Genomic DNA, 14,046 nt, shown 5'->3' on the forward strand with positions numbered 1-14,046 from the left:
ATTCTTCTTGCTTCCTCCACTTCCGTACTCTTGATTCATTAATGTTGAATTCTCTCGCAGCTCCTCTATTCCCATGTTGTTGCAGTATATTAATGACTAACCTCGTATTGTGGATGGATTATCTCAGTTGTTCTCCTGACTGAAGTTTGGTCCGTTTACAGCATCCTGCCATGCTATTGCATTTGTCCACAACCATCGGGAACCTTCATGTAACTTTTATCGAGTGGAAAAAAGTTAGCGTCCATCCTCCAGCTTCACTGTAGCTTTGTCTGTATTATTGTAGGGTCTCTACCTTACAATATAAAGCCGCACAGAGGCGACTGCTGTTGTGATTTGATATTAAGTTATATGTAAACAGCTAAAGTAAAGGTTGGGTACAGTAATGTAGTTATGCATGGATTGTTTAATTCAGAAAAGAAGAAAAAAAAGAGGGTCAGGTGGCTTAATCACAGCACGGTTCATGTGCAGGGCATCTGCAGACCTGTGCAGTTATATAACAGCAGTTTGTGTGTAGACCTGCTGCAGGAGAAACACTAGGGTCAGTGAACACTTTCCAATTTTCCTCCTTCCTAAACAGCAGTTTTAAAACACATTTGTTCACTAGAATTCTGGAATGGGATTTGCTTGCCACCTGTTCAGCTCTGTAATGTTTTATTTATTTTATTATGGTTGTGGTTACTTTGGCCTCCCTGGGCTTGAAAACTATAACCTCTCTGATGGTGGCCCATTCACAGGAGAAAAAAGACAATTTCTGCAAAGATGATGTGTTTTTATAGATGGTACACACAGGGTAATGACAAGGACTGTAATAAAAATTTAATGTGCCTATTGTTATCATAATGACTTTTTAATGTAATATTTTCCCAATTTCTTGATTTGACGAGTAAACACAGTCTGAGCAACAGCTCCTAAATGTTAATGAGAACAACTCACAGTTCATGCAGTCATTCGTAATTTACAAACTAGCAACTCAACATCTGCTAATTAACTAGCAAGGCACACACCAATAACTAGATAACTGGTACTTAATTGAGTTTTACTGACATCAGTGTGAAAAGTACTGTAGAAGCAATAGTAACAATAACATTTAACGTGGTTATTAATTCGGAATCATTTAATTTCAAGTTAAAAACTTTCTTTTAAAAACGTGGTCTGTCAAGTGTTGGCATCTATCTGACAGCACAGCTTTATCAGGTAAAACCTCCAGCCTATAATAAAGGTGACACTATGGTCTCCTTTTCAGCTTTATTTTGCTTTGTACTGATGTGTGACAATGGTGGAAAGTATATTCAATCCCGCATGGCTGGAAATTAATAGTCTATATATCCCCCACAGACATTTATCAGACAATAAAATGTACACAGTGTCTATTGCAGACTTTGTATAAAAGACTTCAGCCTTGAAAAGGAAGCTGTAGGTGGAAAACAGCCGTATAAAGCACCCAACCGTCTGGAAGATCTTTCCTTATGTAAAAAAACAAAACAAAAACAAAGTTTGTCAACTGTTTTGAAGATTTTTTTTCTCAGGTGTCGCCGCAGATAATATAGTACCACAAAAACAAGGTTCATTCTGAATGATGGTTTTTTTGTGTGAAACTATGATATCATACTACTATTCATATAAAATACTATGCAGTATTATTAGTACTATGAGCAGCATTTTTATATTGAGAACTGACAGATTCACCTGTTTACGTATTCAAAAAGTAGCTTCACCAAGTCCTGCATTATGTTTGGCTCTTCCAGACTCACTTCCGCGTGATAGTTTACTTGTGCTTTGGCCTCGCCTGAGTAAATAATCAGTCAACAGGCAGCTCCGCTGATTATTTTACGGTTTACTTCCCAGGGAGAATGGCCTTTACATCACAGAAGATAATGTCTTTTTAGGTCGTAATAGGGTGCAATCTGCTCAAAAGTTGAATAATAAGTTTCCTTTGTTTAAACAGCCTTAGGGGTTGTAAGCAATTACCAAACCGGTGAGATAGACACTTGGTGCTAATTACGTCTTCGTCCACCAGTTTCGCAGTAGACAGCCTCTCTATCAATGTTTCTTCGGTGGCAGAGAAAAAAAGGCATGCACTTCACCCCAAAGTAAACCTCACTGTGATTATAAATTATGTTCACATACACCAGGTAGCCTTTGGCCCAGCAGATAGAACACATCTCAGACCCCAGTTCTCCAGTTGCTAACAGTGACTGAGTGTGGTGACACAAGAGCTGACACAGTGGCCAGGCAAGCAGAGAAATATCCCAGCCACAACGAGGAATCTTGCATAACACGACAACAAAGCTTTCTGCTTCTGCCTGGGTGTAAAATGACTCGGGGGAGGAGGGGCTGAGGGAATCTAGCTTAACTGTTTCTTAAATCCTGGCAGTAAAGGGAGGATTTTGAAAAGCAAGATGAAGGGGAATTGGAGGGAGGGCAAAGAAATCACAGAAAAGGTTTATCCACTATGGAGGAATGTGGAGCAGCAGTGATGGTGCACACACTAGAAATATCTGGTAACATGCGCATGCATCTTAAATAATGCACATATGTACGCACGCATGCACATGCCAATGCAAATGCTAATGCACAAGAAGACAAATGAACAGAAGCGGTTTGGTGTTGTATGGGGAGGAAAGGATTCAATGATTGTGTGCAACAGGAACAAAGGAGAAGCTACAGCACTCCGCCACTTATCTAGCAAGCCTCTCAAAGTGATTTGATAGGTAGCTACATTACCTTCATTATCACATATTTGCCAACAAAACACAAAGGGGTATTTAAGAAAAAGATGCTTTTCGTTTTCAGAATCGGTGTCCTTAAATGTATTTTTCACCAACGCATTAAACACACAACCATTTCTCACTGTGCCTTAAAATGCGTGGAAGCAGTTTCAGTTCCACCCGCAGCTCGTTCTCTTGGGAATTTGATCACATTCTCTGGGAACATCCTTCAATCAGAGGCTCTGTAATTTGTGTCACATTGCGAGAATTGATGAGGAGCCAGTGGTATGCTAATGCTTATTTCTTCTGCATGGGAATTGCAGGAGCTAAACAATAAACATAAACCACTGGCTACCCCCTAGAGGAATTATACACGGCTATCAATATTTATGCTATGCTCCCACTACCCCGTGCAGCAGAAGTAGAGAAACTGCACTGGACTCTTAGCTCACTGTCATATTGACTTCCTACTGAAACTGGGAGTCAAACCCATGGGTGCGTAGTAAAAAAAAATAAAAATAAGATAAAAATGACAGAAGTTTCTTAATCACGTTTGACAATGGATTTGTTACAGTGGATTTTTGTACCTACTTGAAGTGAATACCAATAAACAAAGGGAATACACACAACATTTTAGCTTGCTGCATACCACATCAGATTTAGCAGGGATGACACAACCTTCAGTGTCCTTCGTATATGCATATACTTTTGCACACACAAATACACACACAGATAGGCTTTGCATAGCTAACTCACTACCTGCAGAGACATGTGTTTTATTATTCATGTTTCCAATTTAACAAAAATTTACCTTCCAATACATAGTGGCATGTCTCCCCAATGGTTCAGGCCTCTCACATTAAACCATTGCCTTTCTCATTGAAGTGAGCATCAGTATTCTACCAAAGTACAGATAGAGGCCAATAAGGATTGCTGGTCTGTTTAAGGTAGCTTTGTTTGAACTCAGAAATTGCTTCTTTATCCAAATAAATTTGACTTAGTGCATCTGCCATTGTCATTGTTTGTCTTAATTTCTGATCACACTGACCGGCCTAGTTTCACTTCTCATTCATAGCCATCTTATATAGATCATGGTGTAAATGGAGTCTTTGTACAAATGAACACAGAACAGCATGTGCTCAGTTCAGTAACATCATTAATAGATCAACCAAAACAGCGTGATTCTGATTAATTTTTATGCTTTTTTTCTTACTGATTGGTTAATCATTAGTAAATCTTTGATTATATTCATGTTTATCATAAATATAACCAATTATTATTTTCATAATTGTTTATTGAAAAATTGCAGTTGTTTAAAAAAATATTACGTATTATGTGCACCTGTAGACATTATTTGGATGGCCATTATGAAGTTGAACCTGTTGTTTATAATAATCGTTTTCAAAAGTGTAAAAGTAGACAGATGGAGTGGCATAAATAACAACACCAATCATCAGACCACAAAGCTGCAATTTGTTTCATTTTAAATTAGTTGCTTTTGATTTCACTCGTTTCATCCACTAGGCTTAGTAAACAAAATATATTCTTTAGATTTGGAAAATATAGTGGTTGGGTTAAAATAAACATATTCACAACAATAACCCTGTATACTGAAAAATAAGGGTACTCGGCGTACTAAAAATGTGATACCAAGGGGTCCTGTGCAACCATACATATGTGAAGAAATAGGACTGAGACCAATCGCACTGTTGCCATGACAGATGTGTCACTACGTGGATGGATATAATCAGTACGATAGAAGCTTTCATTGAAGAAGTAATAGTCTAATCTTAGTACGATTCTTCCCAAATGCAGTGTCAGTGGGACATACCGACACCATGTGACTTATATTTCTTTAAAAGGAGAAAATTCATTATTAGAAACAAGTTGATTATTGTAGGGAAGACTGTATTGAGGATTTATGGACTCATCACATGTTTCCAGAGCACTCCTTTTTGTGCTGCACCCCAAAGTCAATATGTAGAAGATTGTTAAATAATTCAACCTAAATTATTCAGCGACTAATCTGAACATTTTCATTTTTTAACAAAATTTTCTTTTCATCAGAAAGACATTTTTGCTTTAGTCATGCATGCAAGTTGTTGGAATGTGCATGGCTTCCTATCGGGAGTGCATGTCCACAGTACTGGGTTAGATTTTTCATTGTCATTGTTGTGCGTGGGTGTTTAATCGTTTGTGCGTACGATGCAGTTCTCTCAGTGTGTGTATGTTTTTGTCAATTTGGAAACTCAGGAGTGTTTTGCTGTTTTCTTGCTGATTTTCTATAAAACCTGTTTATGATAAAGGGCACGACAGGGACAATTACTTGGTGACTAGAGATCAGTGTGGACGCACGCAGTGTGGTGTGAACAGATGGCAGAGTCAGTGAGAGGTTTGGATTCAACACCTTTCTCCCCAGTATAGCAAGAGATTTATGCAGTGGACTTTGACTCACATTTGCATGGACACACATTAGATATTGAAACTGAAAGGTTGCTGTCCTTGATTTACCAACACACCTTGTTACTTATGGTTATAGCCATTGTAATTTTATCCTCCAGCTCCCAGAAACCTGTGGGTGGAAGAAACTCAGTGTGGAGACATGCTGTCTGAAACACAGTGCAATAATGTCACTGTGTGCAGTGAAGCCAGAAAAAACTCAGAAATGTGTGTTTATTATAATTAGTTCAGTTAATAATCTACCTCTCGTGGGATAAGCCAATGCAGTCTTATTTCATGCTGAACACAGAGCACACTTATTTATTTAATATTATTATCATCATTATTTTCTGCATAACATGAGCACAGAGTAAAACGATTTGGTTACCCTGCTGAGCACTTTGGGATGCCTGCCACTCTTCATTTAACAACTCTCATGCTATTACCCACTGTAAAATGTAAAACTCATTTACAATCAGAAAAACACCTTAATTTACCGTGTCTTTGTTTGGATCTAAGACAAATACACTGCATGTCTCACAGCCATCTTCTTTGTTGCCTAGCAGCAAAACTTCACTTTACATTAGGAGAACAGCAATGAAACAGATTTAGTTACTTTTTTTTTTTTTGAGAAAAAGAGCATATACTAGTCGTGTTAGGTTCCCATTCATTATCAAAGCTGTTCACTGCTGATGCTGAAAAGAGAACATATAAATAGAACATTAGGTCATTATAAAGTAAAAAGAGTTTTTTTTGTGTTTTGTCTTGTTGAAATTTCATTATAAAAATGCTTCAGCCTCTACCTTAACTTTCAATTTTTCCTTTAGAGCCGGAAGCAAGACCTTCCCAGGGAGGAACAGGGTCCATCGATAAAAAACCTGGACTTCTGGCCAAAACTCATCACTCTGATGGTCTCTGTGATTGATGAAGACCGGACAGCTTACACCCCTGTCATTAACCAGTATGTATCTCTTTACTTGACAATATATGCATTTTCATTTCCTTGCATATACACCGATGAGCCTTATATTTTATGATTCTAACCATAACATGCGATAAAGGGCCATCCTGAAAAATGCATGTTGTGACAAATAAACTTTCACATAGTGAGGTTTACAGTTTTTCTATTCTTTATGTTGTGGCATGATGTGCTACTTTTTGAGATCTCTTCCCCACATTTTTTCGAAATGTTTTCTCGATTCATTAGGTCTGGATGCAGTTATCCCTGGGTGTGGCTACGAAAATTATACTTAGCTCTCCAAACAAAAAGGTTAATGTCAGTTAATTTATTAATAAATTAAACAATATTTTGAACACTGCATTTTCTAATTGCTCAGGTTTTCTTTGTGTAAAAATAAGCAATTTAATATAATATTTTACATGTATTTTATTATTATTTATATAATAACATATAGAAGAAGAAGAAATCAGAAAGGGGCAAAATAAGTTTTTTCTTGGCACGCTGAAGAAATGCAGGGTGACTCAAAACTACACAATACTACAGTACTGTAGTTTATAAAATAAACAAATTTCATGACCTAAAGGAAAGAGAGTGTCATTTGCCTTTAAAGAAAATAAGATTAAATATATTTCCCTCTTTCTGCCTCGCTCATACATATCTGCTCAAATGCCTCCCACTTTTTGTTTTCTCCTTCTTCTTGCTGATTTACGATGCTTATTAAGACTCTGTTTATGCCCTGAGCTTTCTCTCCTACACTGTCTAATGATAGATTTGCAATATTCATGCCTAATGCCTCCACATTCCCCTGGTCAACTTCCAGAGTGACAGCAACTCAGATGCTTTTTCATGATAAATCCAGGAGGGGACTTGTTGCCTTTAAATAGGAGCCGCTGCAGCCATAGGGAGAAAAGTGTTAGTCTGTCGCACTGTGTTGAGAATATTTACATGATGAAACTAGCCTTGAAAATTTCACGGATTTAAACTAATTTAAAATAATACATTTTATGATTGGGGGAAAACGTGGATGCTGCAGTTGTTTTTAAAAGCATAAGCATAGCAATATCCCCAGAAACACCTCATGCATAAACCATTTATTTCACCAAATAGAAGTAAGACTGTGGCAGAACATATTATGCTCATCTTCACCACAGAGGGTTTCATTATCTGGCCTACCTACAGTACACCATCTGGTTGCATGACAAGGCTGAGGAATAACTGAGATAGAAACAAAGATTCTTAGAGTGATAGAGATGAAAGTGCAATTGTTTCAGGGATTCTGTTCACTTTTCTTCTTCGCTGGGTGCAATGAATCAGCCTTTTGGACTTGGCTCCTTACCTCAATAAAAAGACCTGAGGTTGGGAAAAGGAGAACAGCAGAGTTTTTGTGTATGTGAGTAAGTGCACTTCAGCATTGCTTCTCTGCAGGAGTGTCCAAGCTGAGCAGATGATTACTGCTCCAATAGAAATTGTCGGACAAATGAGTTTGTTGTTAGAAACAAGGCGGCCTGGAGCAAAAGTAAAACATTTCCAGATAAATTGACCTTTCTCAAACCAAGGCTCCGCCATCTATAAATGTCCTCCCTTCACTGTCTGAAGATACAGATAATTAAACCATTGACATCTCATGTTCAAGCTTTGACTGAAAATCTATAGGCATTCAAAATAGAAGATTACTTCCCAAATGCGTTGCCACCTTCATTCTCTCTCTTTCACTTTGTCATTTCCTTGTGCACTTTTTCTCATCTTTAAGGCACGCACATACAACTCATTTCCGCCCCAATTCAACTAGGTTTGGAAATAGCGGGGGGTTATTAGATTATGAGATGTCTTCTACCACATCTGTTAAGTCATTCGTTAGAGACCTGGGATGGCCATCAGACCAGCCACTCGAGCGTGTCATTGTACGGAAATGAGTCTGATTGAAATCCGTTTGAATTCCAACAGGTTTCCGCAGGAGCTGAATGCGGGCAAGATCAGCGCTGAAATCATGTGGAGTCTCTTTGCCCTAGATATGAAGTATGCAATGGAAGGTCAGTGCTCATCAGATAATTTTGCATGAGGGCATGCGTATATAAGTGACCGAGTGGAAGATTAAGACAAATGATATGAACTGACTGAGTCTTGGTGAAGAACAATAACTGACCTTTGTGTTGCTTTCTGCAGTCAAAAGTTCAGAGTGTTACTGTGTTTTATGCCTGTCTATGTAAGTGATGTTTATCGGTTGGTGTCTCACTGTTTATCACCTGTGCCTGGCTGTGGTCAGCGCTACTGCCTATCTAGATTATGCTTGCTTTCTTTCATTCTATTGATCACTGTAGTGAAACTGGAACTTCTTTTAAGCAAGATAAGCATTTGATCAATTGCACAATCAAAGACAAGTGAGATGCTCAGGTTTTGTGTCTCTTTATTTAATTACCTCCGTCGTTCAGTCGCCGCCTTAAAAAAAACAAAGAAAAGTATTTATGATGCCCCAGTGTTACTGCAGTTTGCAACATTTGGAGTAAGAGTCCCTGGCTAATGGCAAATTTCAGTAAGCAGTAGTAAGTTCGAGGCCCACTTTTAGCGCCCTAGGCAAGATTATGATTTGGTGTAATGCCACATGAGTAAATATGAGCAACTTTCTGCTCGAGGTAGAACTATCGCAGTATGTAAAACCCAAGCATGTAAAATTGGAGTAACTGGCCAATATTTAAATCAATATGAAAATGTTTGTATTTGCTTACACGCAGCATCAGTGACATCTTAATGTCAGATTTAGGATCATTGTTTCTCAATACTGAATTCTACGTCACAGAAACTCTTGACACAACTGTGCACATACAATATTAACTGTAATATAAGTGAATGCCGTAGGGACAATATTGACCTGTTTGGAGGGAAAGTCAGTACCCTGGTTAGTCATACCTGCTCACCAGTATCAGCAACCGAATCTCTAGTTTAAAAATGATTTTGAAAAAGTCAGGTTATGCAGGAATCAGTGTATGTTTCGAGTCTATGGTGTTAGCATCAGCTGTTACTGCAGTGTGAGGCAAACATTTTTTTAACAATGTGTGAGGCACATTGATCTATCGTGCCAGACCTTTTCATGAGGAATAGGAGCAATGACAGACTATTTCTTCATCCTCTTTGGCACACCATTGGTGAGGGTATCTAGCTGGCATTTGCCAAAAACTGGCCCTAAAGAGGTTGGTATTTTCACTGTGCCCTTGACCAAGGCACTGGCTTTAGTCCCTAGGCACTGCAGAGTGGCAACGCATTACTTCTAAGATGGGTTAAATTCAGAAATTAATTTTCCCTTGGGATAAAAGGATGTCTTATATCTTACTGATTGTAAGTCAAACAGTTTAAAATATTTAAAGATACAGAACATGCAAGTGTGTGCTGGAGTTTTTTCTAACGTATTCTTTCTACTAGGGCTACATGATTATTATTATGATTATTTTAACCAAAATGCAGATCACGAGATGCTGCCACAGTTGCCGATTTTAAGAAATAAAAAAGTATGCTTTTTTGTCCTCTTTATTCACCTAACTTGAGTGCACCTAACTTAGAAGAAAAATTAAAAACACAATGGTAAATCAACAGGTCTTTTTTTCACTTTTACATTGTTACTAACGTTTATTCACTTGACCCATATGCTCAAGAGGCAAAATAAAGTCTTTCACTACAATCACTTGCATGATTGATGTGAATAGCACTCAGAGAAAAGTGCTGGACACCTGTGAGATTTGACTGTGTTTCCTCTGTGACATTTGCATAGTCATTTTGTTTACTGGACATGTATCTTTAGCTAATAAGACTGTGTTGATAATTTTAGTACATCTTGGTGAACTGGATTCTGACGTGCTGTAGATTCTGTCTTTCTTGGGTGTCATGATGTCATGATGTTGGATGATTGACATTAACAACCACTGCGTTGTTTTTCTTGGTCTCCATGCATTCATCGTACTGCAGTTTGTGATGTTCTTTCGGGCAATAGAGCAACTTAGTTATCCTTTCAGCACTTTCCGCATGACTTCTTGGTTTAAAAACAATTGCCCTAAGTATATCCAAACTATTTCCAAACACGGATGGATGAACTTTACCATCTGCTGTGCCAAATATTTGATTCTTGTTGTCTATATAATGTAGTGTTGCTTGCTCGCAATGACTAGTCCAGGAAACCTCAAGCTGTGTGCTACAAGGAACAGCTTGCAGCACCATCATTCAGTCTTGTTGTCAGGTAGAGATTAAGAGAGAGGTTTATTTGCTTTCGCTTTGCTCTCTAGCATGCATGTTCAATATTGCACAATCATGTTCATTTCTGGGAATCCAAAATCATGATCAATATTAAATTTCAAGTAATTCTGCATCTCTATTTTTTACAGCATGTCCTTGTTTTGGCCAAATAAACACTGTATTTAACTTATTATATTACACAATAAACTGGAAGGTGTTGGAAAAAGGGCCACCAGACTGACATGCACTGTAAAGGTATGAAAAATGACATTTTGCAGTTTCATGAGATTATTTATTAACTGTAATTGTGGACGAACCAAAAAGAGTGTAAACTGTTGCAGCTGTGTAGTACTGCAAAATGAAACTAGTATTTGTTTTTCTGTATGCTTTGGTGGTTTAATATAGATTTTGCAATACAAGTTAAGTCTTTTTTTCCCCAGAGAGTTGCAGTGATCAGGTCATAAATCTCTGATATATTCTACCAGTACGAAAACAGATGTTCCCTGTTTTATGTGGGTTTTGTCTTTAATTCCTGCCCACGTGTTTTCTAGCTCTCCTTCCAAAAGGCAGTAAATGCCACCTGGAGGCTGGTTTTTGAGGTTGGTGGCTTCTGGATCAATCCCCACAGGATATATGGTGGGAGGCGGAATACAGAAAGGCGTTAATGAAGAGTGGGGTTGTGAACAAGTGTTAAGATAGTTTCGTGTCAGTGTGTTTGCACATAAGGACTCAGCAGGGTGTCACCCTTGGTTCTGAGTTTTTGTGGATTTCTGCTCTGAAGTCTAACTTAGATAAAGTTTGCCAAAGTCACGTCTCTGAAAAGCAATGAATGTTTTTGAGCTTTTTTTTTTCACACAGAAATCACGCTCCCCCAACAGATGCTACTCTTACGTTTACCAAATTCATCTTACTTATCTAATCACTTCATGTCATTCAACTCATTATTTCTATGAACAAAATGATTGTTTGTGACTATGTAGGACACAGCTTATCTGATTTGATTTATTTGATTTATGCATACTTGATTTAGGCAGAGAAGATAAAATGTCCAGCAGCATTTAGAAAATGATATCAAATGGTTTGCACCTCATATTAATATACAAATATTATGAGATTCTCTTTATCGACTGCGACCCTGATTTATCATTTACATTGATGTTGCAGTGGGGTTTTTTTTTTTTAAACATGCATATTTTGCCTGGTCCAAGCTGAACATCTGAGCCACATCTGTGCTGAATTAAATATGACAGAAGACACATTTGTTACTTTGATGAAGGCAAGCAGGCTGGGTGATGTGATTGAGGTTTAAACACTAGAAATGCTCTTCAGACTGTGCTGAAGACGCAAAGCTCAGGAGCACCAAAGAGCTTATTGACAATTTATTCTCATCTACTCAGCATATACCTGCTGCTTCCTCTGTACTAAGCCTTCTTAAGTTGCTATAGCAACCAGGTGTCATGGTGAAGACACTGCAAACTGCAGTATTTCTTACACACACACACACACACACACACACACACACACACACACACACACACACACACACACACAAAGCATATACTGTATATTCTACATTGAGAGGGTTGTAGTTTTGATATTTTTTTTTGTCAGGTAAGGCTACAGAATTCATGTCATTGTCCATTTTATATTTAATATACTGTGACAGGTGCAGAGTGTGTGTGTGTGTGTGGGGGGGGGGGGGGGTTTCTATGGTGAGGTTAAAGAGCATAGAGTACAAAGATTTCAGGGTTATGTGAACTGAGACTTTCATAAACACACAAATTTATACTTTAATCATATTTTTTTAATTCAAATTTCCACAGTAACTTTAGTAGTGGTCATACTCATAACATATTAGGTGTCAGTAAATGCTGAGTAGCCTCTATCACATACGTATGCTTTCATAAGTACGTCATACTTATGAAAGCATCACATACTTGTATAGCCTCAGACTTCCTCCACCCTCTGTCTTATATAGGATGTTGCTACTTCCTGTGCCCTGAAGTAAGAAAACAATTTGAAAGTTATTCTTTATTTCATCATTTGGCAATGCAGAACTTCTTGAACCTGTTTATCTGTTTGTACTTGAAGTACATTCAATTTGAATATTTTTCACACAATCCAGCTTGGTGACATGTTGTACTGTTACCTGTGCAGGATTTAGTTCTGCAATACCTAACTTAAGGAAATTGAAAACTGTAACAATAAACAGCAAATGTACTTCAAACATGACAAAGATAAGAAAATATAATTTTCATTAGTGTACATTAAAGGTCAAAATAATGTATAATTATTATATTTGTTCTTCTTAGATATTAAACCAATAACTTAAAGAGAGTCAATAAAATTCTATAATATATAAAAACATCTCGTGTGTTTACACTTCCTTGATAATATATGTACTTAAGCAAATCAATAATGCAACAGAGACAGTGAGAGCAGTTGGGGCTTTGTGTTTGTATGTGAGGATATCTGAGTCAGGGCAGCTGGGCATGTGACCACCTGGGGTGTTACTGACTGCTGTCACAGCAGGTTTGGGCAGCATGTGTGTTTGTGTGTGCGTGCTCGATTTGCCCAGTGGAGTCAGTGTTACAAAAAGAGACGAGCATCACGGATGCACTCAGTCACACATACCCTCTTTCTCGCTCCTTGAGCCTGAACCCTTTTCCCCTACTTTGCCTCCTCGTGTCTCTTCTTGTCATTACATCACTGCATGCCCACAGCGACACATGCCAGGAGGAGGAAATGACTGTCATGTTCCTCAAAGGAGCACTTTGTATGAATTATTGCTCACTTTTTTGTTGGATCGGCTAGTAGTTGGAGCTCTGGGTTTGGATTGGTGGAGAGAGGTTAGTAGTTAAATGAGGGAGCATTTTACAGCTCATAAACCACATAATGGTGTAGCAGAAGCACACACACCCAAAATCATGCGAGATGCTTTACTACTTTACTGATTGTAAAACAGTACAAAACTTGGAAAGTTTGCATACACTTTTAAGCTACATCTTAAAGGGTTTGCATGTAAACTTGCGAAACATTTTCTTGGGAATAATAAAATGAAATATATTCACTGGTCACTATATTAGGAACATCTTGCTGGTGTCAGCTTGGACCCCCTTTTGGTCTTCATTCACACACAGACTAGACAATGATTTCATGACATGCTGCAGTGATATATAAACATGTGGTGAGTGAAAACTCACAAAGTTCTCAGTGCATCACGTGAGTTCTTGCAACAGTTTGAGCCTATAGCAGTATACCTAGGGAATGTTTTAGGGTCACCTGATCCAGCCTGCTATAAGCTTTATCAAAAAAGAAAGCCTTACGCCTCATATTAAAGATAGACAAGGTGTCTGTCTCCTGAATCCAAACTGGGTGCTGATTCCACAGGAGAGGGCCCTGGTGTCTGGAAGAACTGCCGGCCATTGTGATATTAGAAACTCTAGAAACCACAAGTAAGCCTGCAGTCTGAGAGTGAAGTGCTCTTTTGCCATAGTATGATATTATGAGGTGTTTAAGGGATAATGGGGCGTGATTATTCCCATGCATATTTTGACTTATTTTCAAAACTTTGTGTGTGAGTAGAAGAATTTAAAATTCAGTTCTGGATTTACCAGGGAGCTAATGAAGAGAAGCTAATATGGGAGAAATACGGTCTATCTTTCTAGTCCTTGATAGTAACATTTTGGATCAACTGGAGGCTTTTTAGGGACCTTTAAT

General features: G+C 38.1%; 1 protein-coding gene across 2 annotated transcripts in view; it reads left to right on the top strand.

Annotated features, from left to right (window-relative positions):
• unc13c (unc-13 homolog C (C. elegans)) overlaps positions 1–14,046 on the top strand; it is a 108,941-nt gene that overhangs the window by 59,553 nt on the left and 35,342 nt on the right. For both annotated transcript variants that reach the window (XM_026172679.2, XM_080299943.1), the window contains exons 17-18: positions 5,975–6,108; positions 8,053–8,138. In XM_026172679.2, the coding sequence (XP_026028464.2) occupies positions 5,975–6,108; positions 8,053–8,138 (220 nt within the window). The remainder of the gene's footprint in view (positions 1–5,974; positions 6,109–8,052; positions 8,139–14,046) is intronic.

The sequence above is a fragment of the Astatotilapia calliptera genome, chromosome 1 (genome assembly GCF_964374335.1).
Source record: "Astatotilapia calliptera chromosome 1, fAstCal68.1, whole genome shotgun sequence".
Lineage (NCBI taxonomy): Eukaryota > Metazoa > Chordata > Actinopteri > Cichliformes > Cichlidae > Astatotilapia > Astatotilapia calliptera.